General features: G+C 41.4%; 2 protein-coding genes across 3 annotated transcripts; both read right to left on the reverse strand.

The window, feature by feature from the left end:
- Positions 1-403: 403 nt before the first annotated feature.
- On the reverse strand, positions 404-15,270 carry LOC102232395 (eosinophil peroxidase-like). 2 transcript variants are annotated; one of them, XM_023338520.1, is made up of 16 exons: positions 15,188-15,270; positions 5,520-5,585; positions 5,350-5,437; positions 5,067-5,242; positions 4,811-4,943; positions 4,409-4,538; positions 4,116-4,322; positions 3,665-4,028; positions 3,299-3,459; positions 2,956-3,214; positions 2,703-2,873; positions 1,902-2,139; positions 1,595-1,806; positions 1,451-1,488; positions 1,263-1,349; positions 404-1,097 (listed from the first exon to the last, which is right to left on the reverse strand). In XM_023338520.1, the coding sequence occupies exons 2-16, from the start codon at positions 5,581-5,583 to the stop codon at positions 1,089-1,091; spliced, it is 2,337 nt and encodes a 778-aa protein (XP_023194288.1). In that variant the 5' UTR covers positions 5,584-5,585; positions 15,188-15,270; the 3' UTR covers positions 404-1,088. The 2 variants fall into 2 exon arrangements, with proteins under 2 accessions (XP_023194288.1, XP_023194289.1); XM_023338521.1 differs by lacking the exon at positions 15,188-15,270 and adding an exon at positions 5,676-5,715.
- LOC102232144 (eosinophil peroxidase-like) lies at positions 9,158-15,274 on the reverse strand. The gene is made up of 15 exons (XM_005812010.2): positions 15,188-15,274; positions 15,033-15,098; positions 14,869-14,956; positions 14,586-14,761; positions 14,346-14,478; positions 13,925-14,054; positions 13,632-13,838; positions 13,181-13,544; positions 12,380-12,540; positions 12,040-12,298; positions 11,786-11,956; positions 11,289-11,526; positions 10,978-11,198; positions 10,841-10,878; positions 9,158-10,738 (listed from the first exon to the last, which is right to left on the reverse strand). Exons 2-15 carry the CDS (start codon positions 15,094-15,096, stop codon positions 10,688-10,690), a joined length of 2,301 nt encoding a protein of 766 aa, XP_005812067.1. The 5' UTR covers positions 15,097-15,098; positions 15,188-15,274; the 3' UTR covers positions 9,158-10,687.
- Between the last annotated feature and the right edge of the window lie 1,052 nt (positions 15,275-16,326).

Genomic DNA, 16,326 nt, shown 5'->3' on the forward strand with positions numbered 1-16,326 from the left:
ATGTGGGTTGATCTGAATGAACAGGGTGTGGATAGATGTCAGGGCGATGTTCTCATCCATCATCACCTGCAGAGAAACACAGCAACAGCTCATTTCCTGAAAGTGGGCAGTGACAGAAGACAAGCTGATGTAACTTGATGTCCAGTACTAAGGAGTTTCAAGAGACATCTGCTGCACTTTTTTATGGCATTTAGTGTGAAATTAAGCTGTTACATTAAAATATGGAATATATATTTTGATGTTTTCTCTACATCTTTTCAAGCAATGTCAGTTAATGTGCAAGGCAGTGAATCTTCAATATTGTTGAGTTTCCCTTTTAGATGTTCCACGACTCCTCCTACTTTTAAAAATCGGATTTTTTACTTTGCACCAACTCATCAATAAAAAACTCATACAAAACAGCGATCGCTCAATTTCTTTATTGAACGCAACATTCAATGTAAAACAACAAAGGTGCAGTAAAACAAACATATGATCAGATAAATCATAACATAATATTTGAAAGTAAAGGAATTAGTGCAAAACATGTTCATAATTAACACTGGTTGATCCCATCAAAATGATCGTAATGTTGATTTTTTGGTAAAATAGACACAGTTGTAACAGAGTCAAAAACATTTGTTCAATCAAAACCCATTGCTATGAAGCTAAAACTAACAAAAATGCCTAATTATTACAGTAAAGAGTAAAATGAGGATACAGTGGTATGCTGTGTCTTTTTCTGGTCATCTGCTGCTGCGAATGGCTGACGTAAACAAATTTAAAAGCCCACAAGTCACTGGCGTTTTTTAATATGAAGTTAATCCTGGAAAGAGAGCGTTTATGTCCCATAGTGAAGAACAAATGTCCCGAGAAGAAGATGTTGATGGCCAGCTTGACAATTTCCATTGTAATCCCAGCTTTCTGCTCCGATGGAAGAAGTGCAGAATCAATGACTAACGAAAATAAACAGGTCTGTCTGTGATCTTTGTAGGCTTGTTATGTTTCTTTATGACGGAAACAAATGAATCTCTCCCAAGAGGGATTACGGCCCATACCCAGATGTTTGAATATTGGTGATCCTAGAGGGCATCTGGGGCTGAATGTCCTTACTGGATCTGAGGAGAAACATACATTTTGTCAAAATGCTGAGAAGATGAAATGAGTGGAGTATTGCTTGCACATAATATTCAAAATTCATAAAGCAACCAAATCTGAGCAATGGCAAAAAGACACACAAATGAACTGCAGACTTTATGAAATTACTATTCAGAATCAACTACCTGATTGGTCTCAAGTTCCAATGGGTCTTGTGGATCCAGTGGGTTCTGGGGATTCAGATTGTTGAGTTCATCTGTCTGGGTTGGGTTCTGTTTATCAAGAAGAAATAAATATCACATTAAGTCTTTGGATTTTAAAAGATTCCTTTGACAATGTGTGACATTATTTCAGTAATAAAGGTGAAACTGACCTCTCCGTCATCGGACTTCAAACAATTAGTAGGAGATCCTGAGTCATCAAACATAATAAGTTTTTATACACATGATTACAAGAAAGCACATTACATTGTGTAAAACTGTGCTTAGATTGGTCCCTTGGATGAACAAGTTCTTACCGATGCCACAGGGTCTTTCCCTCCATGGAAACAGATCCAGACGACGCAGAGTGTTGCACTGCACCAGACGGTTCCTATTGGAGACGACGCTAAAAGCATCACTGGGCACAGATGTGATGCCAGTGTTGTCACAGATCACTCTGGAGAGTGTAACAGCAGACAGAGCCTGCCTTTGCTGTGGCGTGAAAACGCCGGGGTTCTGGAACCACAGCCTGAAAAATTACAGAATTTTGGTAAATAATTCCATTCAAATCTACGATTTCTTCTTGTGAAAAGAAATCAAACAGTCCTACTCTGCTTTACTGACCTGTCACCCTGACGAATCCTCTGGAACTGAGTTGCAATGAGGCAGGAAAACAGAGGACCCACGCGGCCGCCAGGCACAAATGGCTCTGCAACACCTCCAAGCCACACGTCAATGTTGTCGGGGGTCCCGTAGAGCTCCAGCAGCTTCTGAGCCAGTGTGGGATTCCTCAAAACCTGAGCCAGCTCTGCCTGGTTACTAGGCTGGGACAAACCACAGAACCTGCGCCAGGCATTGTAGCCTGAAGTGATAGAAATCATGAGGATGAGAAATCAATAAATGCTTGTCCAAATAAGACATATTAATTCTATTTGTAGCATCAAATTTTATTTAGACTTTGATATTAAGAATAATTATTATTAATTATTAATTTTGCAACAATAGTAAATACAATAATAGGTCATCAGCGTAGCGTATGATGTTGTCTTCTAGGCTAATCTGCGATTTATTACTTGGCATTGTATCTGAGGCTATCTGTTGAACACTAGAGGACAAAGGAGAGGCTAACAAATTTTCTTACTCAGATCAGTTGTCTCAAACTACATTCCTCGAGGATCAGAGTCCTGCATCTTTTTTATGTATCTCTTCTCCTCGACACTTGAATAAAATGTCCATATAGCTCCAAAGAGCTGTGCTAATGAGATAATAGTGTATTAAGGTGTGCTGAAGCAGAGAGATATACAATTTGCAGGACACCAGCTCTTGAGGAAGGGAGTTTGAGACTACTGATGTAGGTCTTTGAGGATTGAGTCAGAGATCATGTTCAGATTCCCAGTTGCAGGGTGGAATTAGTAAATCACGTACCAGGCAGGCCATGATCACGACCTCTCTGCATGTTCAGAGAACCCAGGTCCAGAGCCAGGTGCTGGATGAATTCAAACAACCTCTCCCTCAGAGCATCCACCAACATGTTGTCCTGAGTGCCCAGTTTAGCAGGACGTCCTATCAGACCACGCAGCAAAGGGTCGACTCCACCTGGAGGATGAGAGCAAAAGAAATGAGGGCTTCATCCTACAGCACAATGACAAGATGGCTGCAGTTATTTTGTGGGGCACACCTTCGAAAATAACTCTCCAGGGGGTGAAGAAAGCCTTGAACAGGGGGACACTGGGGAAACCAGGGTGCTCTCTGTAGTTTGGATCCAGTCGGAACAAAACTGGCTGGATTGCCAGGTGAGCGAAACGGTAAGCGGCTGTCGCAAACACATTGGAGATGCTGGGGTCAACATTGGAGTTGTAGCCAGGGTAACGTCCGAGCTGTCTGCGCATTGCATCAGGACCCACTATGTGAGGAAGATAATCCCTGAAGACAAACATCTGATACACAAAAGCCAGAATATGAGAAAACAACACAGTCTTTGAGTAAATGAGACTCCTTGCTGACTGTTTGGGTTGTTTTACCTGGGTGTAAGCACCCATGATCTTGCGGGCCTCTTGGTAGAGAGTTTCACTGTCCCAGTGTGGATTCAGCCTCTTCAGCTGACGAGCCAAACGGTTGTGTTCACGCACAAACAGGGTGTGGAGAGATGTCAGGGCAATATTCTCATCCACTCGGCCATCACCTGCGGAGAAATATAGCAACAGCTCAATTCCTGCTGAAATTTTTACTTTTTTTTATGTGTAAAGGATCAAGCAACATAGTGACTGCTTGATCCTTTAAAAAATATACTGTTTTGAGACTTGTCCTTTTGTTATAATTATTTTTTTGTTAGTGAAAGATTATGTATTCAATCATTCAACTCAATTTCTCCTTAGAATCTAACAAACCTGCAATAAAACAGGGCACCTCCCTGGCGTTGGTGTCGTTGGTGATTCTCCTGCGGGTGGCGCACATTTGCACCTGCAGGGAGTGGAAGGGCAGCAGCTCGCGTCCGTTGTCCCTGAATTCGGTGTTGACGCGCAGCAGGCCGGCATCACTGGTGAGGTCACGAAGGTTCAGGGCAAGCTTCTCGTTTGAGCCATATACTTGCCCCAGATCCAGAAAGGCCGTCAGTGAATTGATCTGCTCCCTCTTGCTGGGTTCTCCACCAAAATTAAATGCAGAGTAACCCGTTCCACAGGCAGGAGCAGATCTAAAGGCTGGGATGCAGCTATCTGGGCGGGAGGGAATCCGGGGATCTCCAGGAGGGATCTGATCGTTACAAAAGCAAGAGTTTTAAGTAAAACAACAGAAAGGTGAAGCAAAATTAAACAATTTGGTCTGAGCTTTGACACTAACCGGGATAGGGATGCATGGCTCACTTTGCTCGCAACTTTCGTCGCAGTTCAGTCCATTGCTAAAGGAGCGAATACTTGGTGAAAATGGTGTGAAGCTGAGGTCATGGTCATTCCACTGGCCAAACATGGTCACCATGTGAGAGTACTCTGTGTCATTGACAACGCCTGCATCTGTTGTGCTCAAGATGTTATTGGACACCTGCCGCACCTAAAAGTGGAGAGAAAAATATTTAATTTTAAACTTGAGACAAATATTTTGATAAATAAGTCTGGATTTTGGAGCTAAGTTGATACCAATGGCAGCAAGAAGTTGTTGAATTTGCGGTTTTTGTTCCATCCTTTTGGTTGGGAGATGCCGTCATCGTACTCAGAGGGCAACCAGCGGGTGAATGGGGTGTTGGAGGCACCAAGGCGAGGGTTTTTTCTGTTAAAGAAATGTGGAAGATTCAAGATTGGATATCTTACTGTTGAAATTCAACAGAAGGGAACACATCTTTTGAGATGAATGGCCTAAGAAGTTATAGTGCATTTCACAAGTACTTCTCTAGTGGGTAAGTTAAAAAAGGAGCTTCTAAAAATGAAGCCTTGCACCAATAAATCCCAAATTTATTCCTAAAACCAATTTGACAAGATAGCTGATCAATCATTTCTATAAAACTAGATTAAAGAAAATTATTCTTTGTCATAAAAACTTACAAGTTGTTGCAGACGCTGGTGGCTGTGCGATACTTGTTGATATTTGGTGTGTTGAGACATGATGGATTCCTGATTCGAGCCTCACATCCAGTAATCCGGGCAAGTTCTCTAATGTCTTGGTCAGTGAGCAAATCTGAAATGTATAGTTCAACAATCCATGTGTCCTTATTGACTTCTAAGTATACTAAAATTGTAAATCGGAAGCACAAGGCTTTCTACCAGAAAAGGAATTAAATCAGCTTTGACTGTGCCTGACCTGTTGCATTGAGGGAGCGCTTGTGCACATGATGTACTTTCTCTTGGACCAAACGGAGAGTCTGTGCCATGTAGTCAGCAGAACGCACAGCTGAACGAGTGTCTCCACGAGGCTGCTTCAGGAGACGAAGAGCATCATGCGGCTTCACCGCATCCCTGCGGACTCGTCTGAGGCTCCTGTAGGAGAGAAAATGGAAATATCTCTCAGTTTTAACAAAAAATCCAGAGCTCTGAAGTTCAGAAAACTGCTCATCACTCAAGATAGGAAAGCATTATGAACTGACTCTTCTCTTGAGTATTTGTATGCGTCGTCTACTATTTTCTTTGCTTCTTCAAAGCATTTCTGAAGAAAAGGACTGCCGAGTCTTTCGCCTGAAAAATAAGAACAGCTTAAACATCAGGCATTCACAAAGCATATATGTAAAAAAATAAAAAATTCTCAGGAGAAATTTACCTGTAGGTTTGGATTGACTGGGCACCAGGCTGAGGCCCAGGATAAGAAATACAGAGAGAAGCATCTCTAAAGCAAAACATCAAACAGACATCAACTAATTAAAAACACAATGAATTGCAAACCCTTTCCTCTATGGTCTAAAATAAATATTTTTACCTTTGTCTGTGAAAGCTTCTGTGGCGTTCTAAGATGCTCTTTGAGATCTGGAGGTAGTGATGCTGTGTTCAACTCTCTGGCCCTCCTTATATTCAGTAGACTGACCCAATGCCTCGCCTCCTTTACGGGATGAACAGGTGCGGCTACTGTCAGAAAATGCATTTCCTTCTTCCTTATCAAACTCCTGCAGGAAACACTTCGTTTGTCTAATCAGTCACAGCTTCTGGTCAAGTGATATGACTAACAGCGTTCTTTAAAAACCTATAAATAATAGTAGGCTACAATAAGTTCTGTTGGATGGGTTGGTCAGAAAGTGGCACAAACATTGACATCTGAGGATGAAACGTTTCAATAATTTTAATCAAAAGTCACTTTTCAATGTAATTTTTCAAAGGTAATTTGATGAAGGTAGAGGAGCAACAAAAAATCCGGCCAAACACTGAAACTTGTTTCATTTCTATCAATGAAATGAAGTGATATAGATTTGTTTGGTTTCAAAGCATTTTTCTGTGTTGAGTCATACTTTGGTAAACTAAATAACAACAAGCAAGTTTTACTTTAGCATTTGCACATTTGCTAAACTAGCTAAAGCTAAACTATCGCTCCAAGATAGAAATTTTCTCTACTTCAACATTTTTGACAGTTAATTTTCACCTTGTTAATATAGTCATTAATGATATAACCTAAAATAAACATATAAACATTATACTGTTTTCTGCTTGAACCACAAAAGAGAATTAAAGTGGAATGAACCAACATCTTGAGTTAGATTCATATCAAAAGATTTAATCTAGCTTCATAAGCAGGGGAGCTACATCAGAATGCTCTTTGTGGACTTCAGCTCAGCATTTAATACTATACTTCCCCAACGTCTGGTGTCCAAGCTAGCAAACCTTGGGCTCCCATCAGCCACCTGCAGTTGGATCCTGGACTTCCTAACAGGTCGCTCCCAGAGGGTCAGACTGGGCCCCCACACCTCCACTGCTCTGAGCCTGAACACCGGATCGCCACAGGGTTGCGTGCTCAGCCCACTTCTCTACACCCTCTACACTCATGACTGTGTCTCCAACCACCTCAGCAACAAGATCATAAAGTTTGCAGATGACACGACTGTTGTTGGTCTCATCTCAGGCGGGAAGGGGGAGCTGGAGTACAGGGATGAGGTGAAGCGGCTGTCAGAGTGGTGCAAAGTCAATAACCTGCTCTTCTACACCTCCAAGACCAAGGAGCTGGTGATCGACTTCAGGAAGAACAAAACATACATCCAGCCTCTCACCATCAGTGGGACCTGTGTGGAGAGGGTCCCAGTGTTCTGGTTTCTGGGCATGGAGTTGGAGGACAAGCTAACCTGGAGCACCAACACCAAGGAGCTGTTGAAGAAGGCACAGCAGAGACTGTACTTTCTGAGAATACTCAAGAAGAACCGTCTCCCCTCAGACCTGCTGCAGGCCTTCTATCACTGCTCCATAGAGAGTGTGCTCACGTACAGTCTGTGTGTCTGGTACTGCAGCAGCACATCCGCGGACAAGAAGACGCTCCAGAGGGTTGTTAGGGCAGCAGAGAGAACCATAGGCTGCCCCCTCCCCACTATGGAACAGATTTATACTTCCAGGCTCCACAAGAAAGTTTTGGACATTTTAAATGACTCTTCACACCCTGGCCATGGTCTCTTCCAGCTGCTGCCATCAGGCAAGAGATACAGAGCAATAAAAACCAGGACAAATCGCCTAAAAAACAGTTTTTACCCGATGGCAATCATGGCACTAAATTCAAAGGCATAAGAACTTCTGCTCTTGACACCACTTTGTTAAAAATGTAAATTCTGTTGCGACACCTCCAGGCACTGCAACCATCTTCTGATGTCTATTTATTTCTCATTTTGTACTATTTATTTCTTTATCTTTGTATATTACGTATATACACATAACCTGCATCTTAACTCGAGTCGAGCAAATCTCAATCTCGTTGTAATCTGTTGATGACAATGACAAATAAATCTTATCTTATCTTATCTATCATAAACTTTTAATATGATATAAATAAAATCAGTGACAAAGGAAAAGAAGGACACTTGCTTTTGGAAAAAGCTTTTCTTTACTGATGGTACAGTGTTGTAGAGCCTTTTGTAGAACAACAGAAACTACAGATATGAAAAGTAAAATAAAGAGCAAAAACAGCATAGTCTTTATAAAATGAAGTTAAGAAATCTAAATAATATGAAATTCAAAGAGTCAAAAGCACAGTGTCTTAATTTTTCTATTTAGCATTTAATAGAAAAAAAAATCCAGAATATTTTCATTTGAAAACAATGCAGTAATGACTGAAAGTGTGAGTCACAGAGCTTAAGGAAATAAGAAAGCAATATTGCATTTGTTCAAGACAAGGAAGAGGAACAGTAAATGTAAAGTTAATCATTATGTTTCTTTGAAAAGCAGCGTAAGTGTGTTTGTATTTTATGGTGGGCCTGTCTTTTCTGCACATACAATGGGTTTTTCATGCTATTGTTGTCACTGTGACAAGCTGAAGTTCCTTGATCTTGACTGTCATGAGGTTAAGTGAGTAACTGATTACTGCAACAGTGTCTTCACACATTTTCCTGAAAAGTCAGTCAATCAAACAGCTGCAGTTGATTCAGGGAGCTGACTAAAACTCACTAAAACCAGGAAGTTTTAGCACAGCACCTCAGTTCTAAAGTCCAGCTGAATGCATTGCACTATTTGAAGTGAGAGAAACTGCAAAGCTCAAGGCCTTTTCTCACTGGAGGAAGAGTGCCAAGTCTTGGAGAAGGATACCTGTGTGGATGACGTCCTTACCGTCCACAACAGCATTCCACAGGGAGTTGAGATACAGGTCAGCCTGTGTCCAGTTTGAGTGAAAGGCGCTGAGGTAAACTTTAGAGACTCAGCTGTGGCAGCGCGCGTGGCGCAAAGCCCCGAAAGTGTGATTGGTCCATGTTCCCGGCTTTGTTAAATGCATCAACTACGAGCCCATCTTTAAGGAATAACTGACTCTAAAGGTATGAGCCGGAGTCCATCACTACACCTACATTTTGGGATTGATTGCTAGTTTCCAGCTGAAGCAACTGAAGCTGTGTGTTGACTCCAGATCGTTCCTTTTTAGGTTCGAAGATAGTAACTTCAGTTTTGTTTTTGCTAAGCTGAAGAAGGTTATGGCACATCCACACATTTATCTTCTCAGATGTGATTTTGTAAGACACATTTTCCTTCCTTTTTATAATCAACTTTAAGAGTGAATTTTTCTTTTATTTATTTTTTGCCAAATTTGCAGTGTGAGATTTTGCTACTACAATAAATGATACATTTATTTGTATGTTTTGGCCACAACTTTGCAAGACATGTCATTAAGTGTATTCCACATCTAACATCTCCGAGTCCTCCTTTTTAATGTTTTGCAGCTCCTTACTTTAAAAACAGTTGTTTTAAATTTGCAACAAATCAGTAATAAAAAAATTATAAAATCAGTGATTGCTCAATTGCTTTATTGAATGCAATATTCAATATAAGACAACAAAGTTGCAGTAAACCAAAATATTAGCAAACAAAGCAAAACATAACATTTTAAGGTACAGGTTATTAGTGCATAACATGTTCACAATTTAATACTGGTTAATCCAGTCAAACTTGTCCAAATGCTAATTTTTGGTTTAACATACTGTAAGTTGTAACAGAGTTAAACACATTCATTCAATTTAAACCCATGGAACACATATCTTTGTGAGTTTTAGCATAAAACTCACAAAGATACTTTATTATTACAATAAATTGTAAAATGAGGATACAGTGGTATGGTGTGTCTTTATCTGGTCATCTGCTGCTGTGAGTGACTGAAGTAAACAAATTTAAAAGCCCACAAGTCAAAAAACTGGTGTTTTTTAATGGGAAGTTCATCCTGGAGAGGGTAAGGTAATTTTATTTATATAGCAAATTTTCAGCAACAAGGCAGTTCAAAATGCTTTACATGAATTAGAAGAAAATGCAAAGAAAACAACAAAACTAAAGTACAAAACTGAATATTGGTTCCCCATGTTTAATAACAATAAGTAGATCATAATCTATAAAGTAATAGGGTTTTCTATGGATCTTAAGTTTGTTTCTCAATGTTTGATTCTATTAGTAAATATACAATATAAAGTTAAATGTTGGTTCTCCATGTTTTATTCTTTTTCTGGGTTTCTAAGTAAACTAACAGGAGTTTCTCTAGATCCTGCTCTGATATTAAAAGTAAAAAGCTAAATGCTGGTCTGAAGTAATAAGCCCTCCACATTCTTGTTCAGGGCTGCTATTAGTAAGCATCCAAAGCTAAATGCTGGTTGGTTCTGCTATTAGTAACTATTAAACTAAATGTTGATTCCAGTTGTTCTATGTTGCTAAGTAGTTGCTAGTTCTATATTTGAAAGTATAAGGCTAAATGTTGGTCTAAAGTAATGAGTACTCCACAGGGTGTGTTTATGTTCCATAGTGAAGAACAAATGTCTTGAGAAGAAGATGTTGATGGCCAGCTTGACAATTTTCATTGTAATCCCAGATTTCTGTTCCAATGGGAAAAGTGCAGAGTCAATGACTGAGGAATATAAATAGACGTGTCCACGATCTGTGTTGGCTTGTTTTGTTTCTTTATGACAGAAACAAATGAATCTCTCTGTGTATGGCCCATAATCCCAAAAGGGACACTGATGTTTGAATATTGGTGATGCTAGAGGGCATCTGGGGCTGAATGGTCTTAATGGGTCTGAGGAGAAACTTAAATAAATCAAAATGCTGAGAAAATTAAATGAGCAGAGTACTGTTTGCACATAATAATCAAAATTCAAAAAGCAACCAAATCTGAGCTATGACAAAAAATATACAAAGGATTTCCAGACTTTATGGAAATTACTACTCAGAATCAACTACCTCATTGGTCTGAAATTTCAATGGCTCTTGCAGATCCAGAGGTTAATGGAGGTCCAGAGGATCATGAACATTTACAGGGTCCACAGGGTCTAGTGAGTCCTAGAGATCCAGAGGGTCCAGATTGCTCAGTTCGTCCGTCTGGGTTGGGTTCTGTTCATCACAAGGATCAAAATAAGTCTTCAGATTTTTAAATATCCTAGATTTATTTTGACAAAAGAGTGCCATGATTTCAGTATTACAGGTTAAACTGACCTCTCTGCCACTGGACTCTGAACAACCAGCAGAGGATCCTGTAATATCAAACAAAATCATACAGTTCATTACACGATTACAAAAGAGAACACTACATCAGGTAAGATGATTGCTCCCGAGGATGAAAAAGCTCTCACCGGAGTCACAGAGCATGGAGGGTCTCTCCCTCCATGCAGTAAGATCCAGGCGACGCAGAGTGTTGCACTGCACCAGACGGTTGCTATTTGAGACGACGCTGAAAGCATCACTGGGCACAGATGTGATGCCGGTGTTGTCACAGATGATTCTGGAGAGTGTAACAGCAGACAGAGCCTGCCTCTGCTGTGGCGTGAAAACGCCGGGGTTCTCGTGCCACAGTCTGAAATATTCCAGAAAGTGAGCAAATCATTCCATTTGACTCTATGATTTATTTTTGTACTCGTCATTAGTCCTACTCTGCTTTACTGACCTGTCACCCTGACGAATCCTCTGGAACTGAGTTGCAATGAGGCAGGAAAACAGAGGACCCACGCGACCGCCAGGCACAAATGGCTCTGCAACACCTCCAAGCCACACGTCAATGTTGTCGGGGGTCCCGTAGAGCTCCAGCAGCTTCTGAGCCAGTGTGGGATTCCTCAAAACCTGAGCCAGCTCTGCCTGGTTACTAGGCTGGGACAGACCACAGAACCTGCGCCAGGCATTGTAGCCTGAAGTGATAGAAATCATGAGGATGAGACAGTTGAGGGATGGAGAGAACAAGTAATAATTGTCCAAATAAAACTACATGTTAATTTGAGATATTAGTGGCATGATCTGTGTTATTCCAAAATCAGTATATATGACTAAGAATGGAGTGGAAAGTCTCACAAATTTGCTGGTAATGTTCAAAGACTTAAATCTCCGAGGATTGAGTCAGAGATCATGTTCAGATTCCCAGTTGCAGGGTGGAATTAGTAAATCACGTACCAGGCAGGCCATGATCACGACTTCTCTGCATGTTCAGAGAACCCAGGTCCAGAGCCAGTTGCATCACAAACTGGAACAACCTCTCCCTCAGAGCATTCACCATCATGTGATCCTGGGTGTTCAATTTAGCAGGACGACCTATCAAACCACGTAGCAAAGGGTCGATACCGCCTGGAGAGAGAGAGCAAAACAAATGAGGGCTTCATCCTACAGCACAATGACAAGATGGCTGCAGTTATTTTTGTGGGGCACACCTTCGAAAATGACTCTCCAGGGGGTGAAGAAAGCCTTGAACAGGGGGACACTGGGGAAACGAGGGTGCTCTCTGTTGTTTGGATCCAGTCGGAACAAAACTGGCTGGATTGCCAGGTGAGCGAAACGGTAAGCGGCTGTCGCAAACACATTGGAGATGCTGGGGTCAACATTGGAGTTGTAGCCAGGGTAACGTCCGAGCTGTCTGCGCATTGCATCAGGACCCACTATGTGAGGAAGATAATCCCTGAAGACAAACGTCTGATACACAAAAACCAGAATATGAGAAAACAACACAGTCTTTGAGTAAAATGAGACTCCTTGCTGACTGGGTTGTTTTACCTGGGTGTAAGCACCCATGATCTTGCGGGCCTCTTGGTAGAGAGTCTCACTGTCCCAGTGTGGATTCAGCCTCTTCAGCTGACGAGCCAAACGGTTGTGTTCACGCACAAACAGGGTGTGGAGAGATGTCAGGGCAATATTCTCAGCCACTCGGCCATCACCTGCAGAGAAATATAGCAACAGCTCAATTCCTGCTGAAATTTTTACTTTTGGAGGCACCTAAAAAATATGGCAAGAACTCCACCCAACCATTATCCAACACACTTATCCCTAGTTGGGTCCCTAGTGGTGATGAGTGTCTATCTCCAGCAGACAACAGACGAGAGGCAGGTACACCCTGGACAGGTTGCAAGTCCAAAAAAGGACATCACAGAGAGAAATAGGACAAACAATCATGCACACACACATCCACACCTAAGGAGAATTTAGAGAGAGATCAATTAACCTGATAGTCATGTTTTTGGACTGTGGGAGAAAGATGGAGTGTCCAGAGAGAACCTACTAATGCATAGTAAGGACATGCAGAAACAAGATCCCGGGAATCGTACCCGGGATCTTCTTTCTGCAAGGCAACAGTGCTACTAACTCTCCCACTCCCATGACATGAGCTGAAAATGACAATTTGTTGATCAGTCGTTTATTAATATTGAACATTGGCGATACTGGATCTTGAAATATCCAATAGCTGGGTTTGCTTTTTCAGTATTATCATTTCTAAGTATTATATTATGATTTTGCTGTTTAAGTATTATAATTTTTATTAAATCATTCAACTCAATTTCAACTGAGAATCTAACAAACCTGCAATAAAACAGGGCACCTCCCTGGCGTTGGTGTCGTTGGTGATTCTCCTGCGGGTGGCGCACATTTGCACCTGCAGGGGGTGGAAGGGCAGCAGCTCGCGTCCGTTGTCCCTGAATTCGGTGTTGACGCGCAGCAGGCCGGCATCACTGGTGAGGTCACGAAGGTTCAGGGCAAGCTTCTCGTCTGCGCCATATACTTGCCCCAGATCCAGAAAGGCCGTCAGTGAATTGATCTGCTCCCTCTTGCTGGGTTCTCCACCAAAATTAAATGCAGAGTAACCCGTTCCACAGGCAGGAGCAGATCTAAAGGCTGGGATGCAGCTATCTGGGCGGGAAGGAAGCCGGGGATCTCCAGGAGGGATCTGATCGTTACAAAAGCAAGAGTTTTAAGTAAAACAACAGAAAGGTGAAGCAAAATTAAACTACTTGGTTTGAGCTTTGACACTAACCGGGATAGGGATGCATGGCTCACTTTGCTCGCAACTTTCGTCGCAGTTCAGTCCATTGCTAAAGGAGCGAATACTTGGTGAAAATGGTGTGAAGGTGAGGTCATGGTCATTCCACTGGCCAAACAAGGTCACCATGTGAGTGTACTCTGTGTCATTGACAACGCCTGCATCTGTTGTGCTCAAGATGTTATTGGACACCAGCCGCACCTAAACGTGGAGTGAAAAAGATTTAATTTCAAACTTGAGACAAATATTTTGATAAATAAGTCTGGATTTTGGAGCTAAGTTGATACCAATGGCAGCAAGAAGTTGTTGAATCTGCGGGTTTTGTTCCATCCTTTTGGTTGGGAGATGCCGTCATCGTACTCAGAGGGCAACCAGCGGGTGAATGGGGTGTTGGAGGCACCAAGGCGAGGGTTTTTTCTGTAAAAGAAATGTGGAAGCCTGATTTTGAGAAATCAAACTTTTGAAATCCCACAGTAGTGAACACATCTTTTGTGGTTCATGGCCTAAGATGTTAGAGTGCATTTCACAAGTACTTCTCTAGAGGTAAGTTTCAACTTTTTGATCTAAAAAAGAAACTTCTAAAAATTATGATTTGTACCAATAAACCCTATATTTGTTTGTAAGAGCAAGTTCTTAAGATAGATGAACAATCGGTCCTACAAAACTGTTTTAAATACAATAAAATCTTAATTGTAATCTAAGACTTACAAGTTGTTGCAGACGCTGGTGATTGTGCGATACTTGTTCATATTGGGTGTGTTGTGACATGGTGGATTCCTGATTTGAGCCTCACATCCAGTAATCCGGGCAAGTTCTTTCAAATCTTGTTCCGTGAGTAAATCTGAAAGGTGTAGTTCAGAGAGCTGTGTGTCCTTATATGTTTTTAGATGTAATCAGATTGTTAAAAGTACCAGAAAAGGAATTAAATCAGCTTTGACTGTGCCTGACCTGTTGCATTGAGGGAGCGCTTGTGCACACGATGTACTTTCTCTTGGACCAAACGGAGAGTCTGTGCCATGTAGTCAGCAGAACGCACGGCTGAACGAGTGACTCCACGAGGCTGCTTCAGGAGACGAAGAGCGTCATGCGGCTGCACCACATCCTTGCGGACTCGTCTGAGGCTCCTGTAGGAGAGAGAATGGAAATATCTCTCAGTTTTAACAAGAAATCCAGAGCTCTGAAGTTCAGAAAACTGCTCATCACTCAAGATAGGAAAGCATTATGAACTGACTCTTCTCTTGAGTATTTGTATGCGTCGTCTACTATTTTCTTTGCTTCTTCAAAGCATTTCTGAAGAAAAGGACTGCCGAGTCTTTCCTCTGGAAAACAGGAAGAACAATTTAAACATAATGCATTTAAAAAGCAAACATGTAAATTATGTCAGGAGAAATTTACCCATGGGTTTGGATTGACTGGGCACCAGGCAGAGGCCCAGCACAAGGAGGACAGAGAGAAGCATCTCTGAAGAAAAGCATCAAACCGACATCAACTGGTTAAAAATACAATGAATTCGAAACATTTTCCTCTATGGATTAAAAGAAAATGTTTACCTTTGTCTGTGAAGGCTTCTGTGGTGTTCTAAGATGTTATTTGATATTTGGGGGTAGTGATGCTGTGTTCAGATATCTTTCCCTTCTTATATTCGGTAAATTGGCCCAACGCCTCGCCTCCTTCAGTGGATCAGCAGGTGTGGCTTCTGTCACTTTCTTGTTCTTTGTCAAAGTACTGTAGGAAACACTCCTTTTGCCTAACCAGCTACAGCTTCTGGTGAACTTATAAGACTAATGATCTCATTTAGGACCTATTGGTGCACCGATTGCAGTTTTCTGGTAGATTGCAATTACCAGTCTTTAAAAAGCCTGACCTGCCGATTCCGATTTTGGCTGATACCAATACTTTTTGTCTGAAATGTTGTTGAGTGAGGTGACTATTGTTAACTGCAAATGTGCAGACATGATCTGGTCAGTGGGCCTGTCAGTCATATCTCTCTCTAGACCAGGGGTCTCAAACTCCAGTCCTCGAGGACCGCTGTGCTGCAGTTTTTAGATGTGCCACAGGTACAAAACACTGGAATGAAATGGCTTAATTACCTCCTGCTTGTGTAGATCAGTTCTCCCAGCCTTGCTAATGTCCTAATTATTCTATTCAGGTGTGGTGCAGCAGAGGCACATCTAAAAGTTGCAGGACTGCGGCCCTCGAGGACTGGAGTTTGAGACCCCTGCAGACCTTTGTGGAGGTAGATAAGATCGTCCAATCTCAAAAAATTAAGGAAATTGGCGCCAATAGATTAGTTGGCTGCACCCCTATTAGAAACCTATAAACAACTGTATGACAATTTGGATGGGTTGGTCAGATATCTAAAAACCACAAACATATTAACACTGACATCTGTGGATAAAACTTTTAATAAAAAGCCACTTTTACTAAGGTCATTCGTAACAGCCATTCATGATAAAATGCAATACAAAAAAAATCCAGAATGTTTTCACTTTCAAACAATGAGGTATTGACTGAAAATGTGAGTCACAGAGATGAGTTAATAGAATAAATGGCATTTGTGCAAGTGGAGTGATGAGGAAGAGTGAAAATACATATAAAATCAAATGTAATGTTTTCTTAAAAAGCACTTTAAGGGTGTGTGTGTGTGTTTTAGATGGGGATGCACATACAAAGGATTTCTTCTTTCTGT

Source organism: Xiphophorus maculatus, chromosome 8, assembly GCF_002775205.1.
Source record: "Xiphophorus maculatus strain JP 163 A chromosome 8, X_maculatus-5.0-male, whole genome shotgun sequence".
In the NCBI taxonomy this organism is placed as follows: Eukaryota; Metazoa; Chordata; class Actinopteri; order Cyprinodontiformes; family Poeciliidae; genus Xiphophorus; species Xiphophorus maculatus.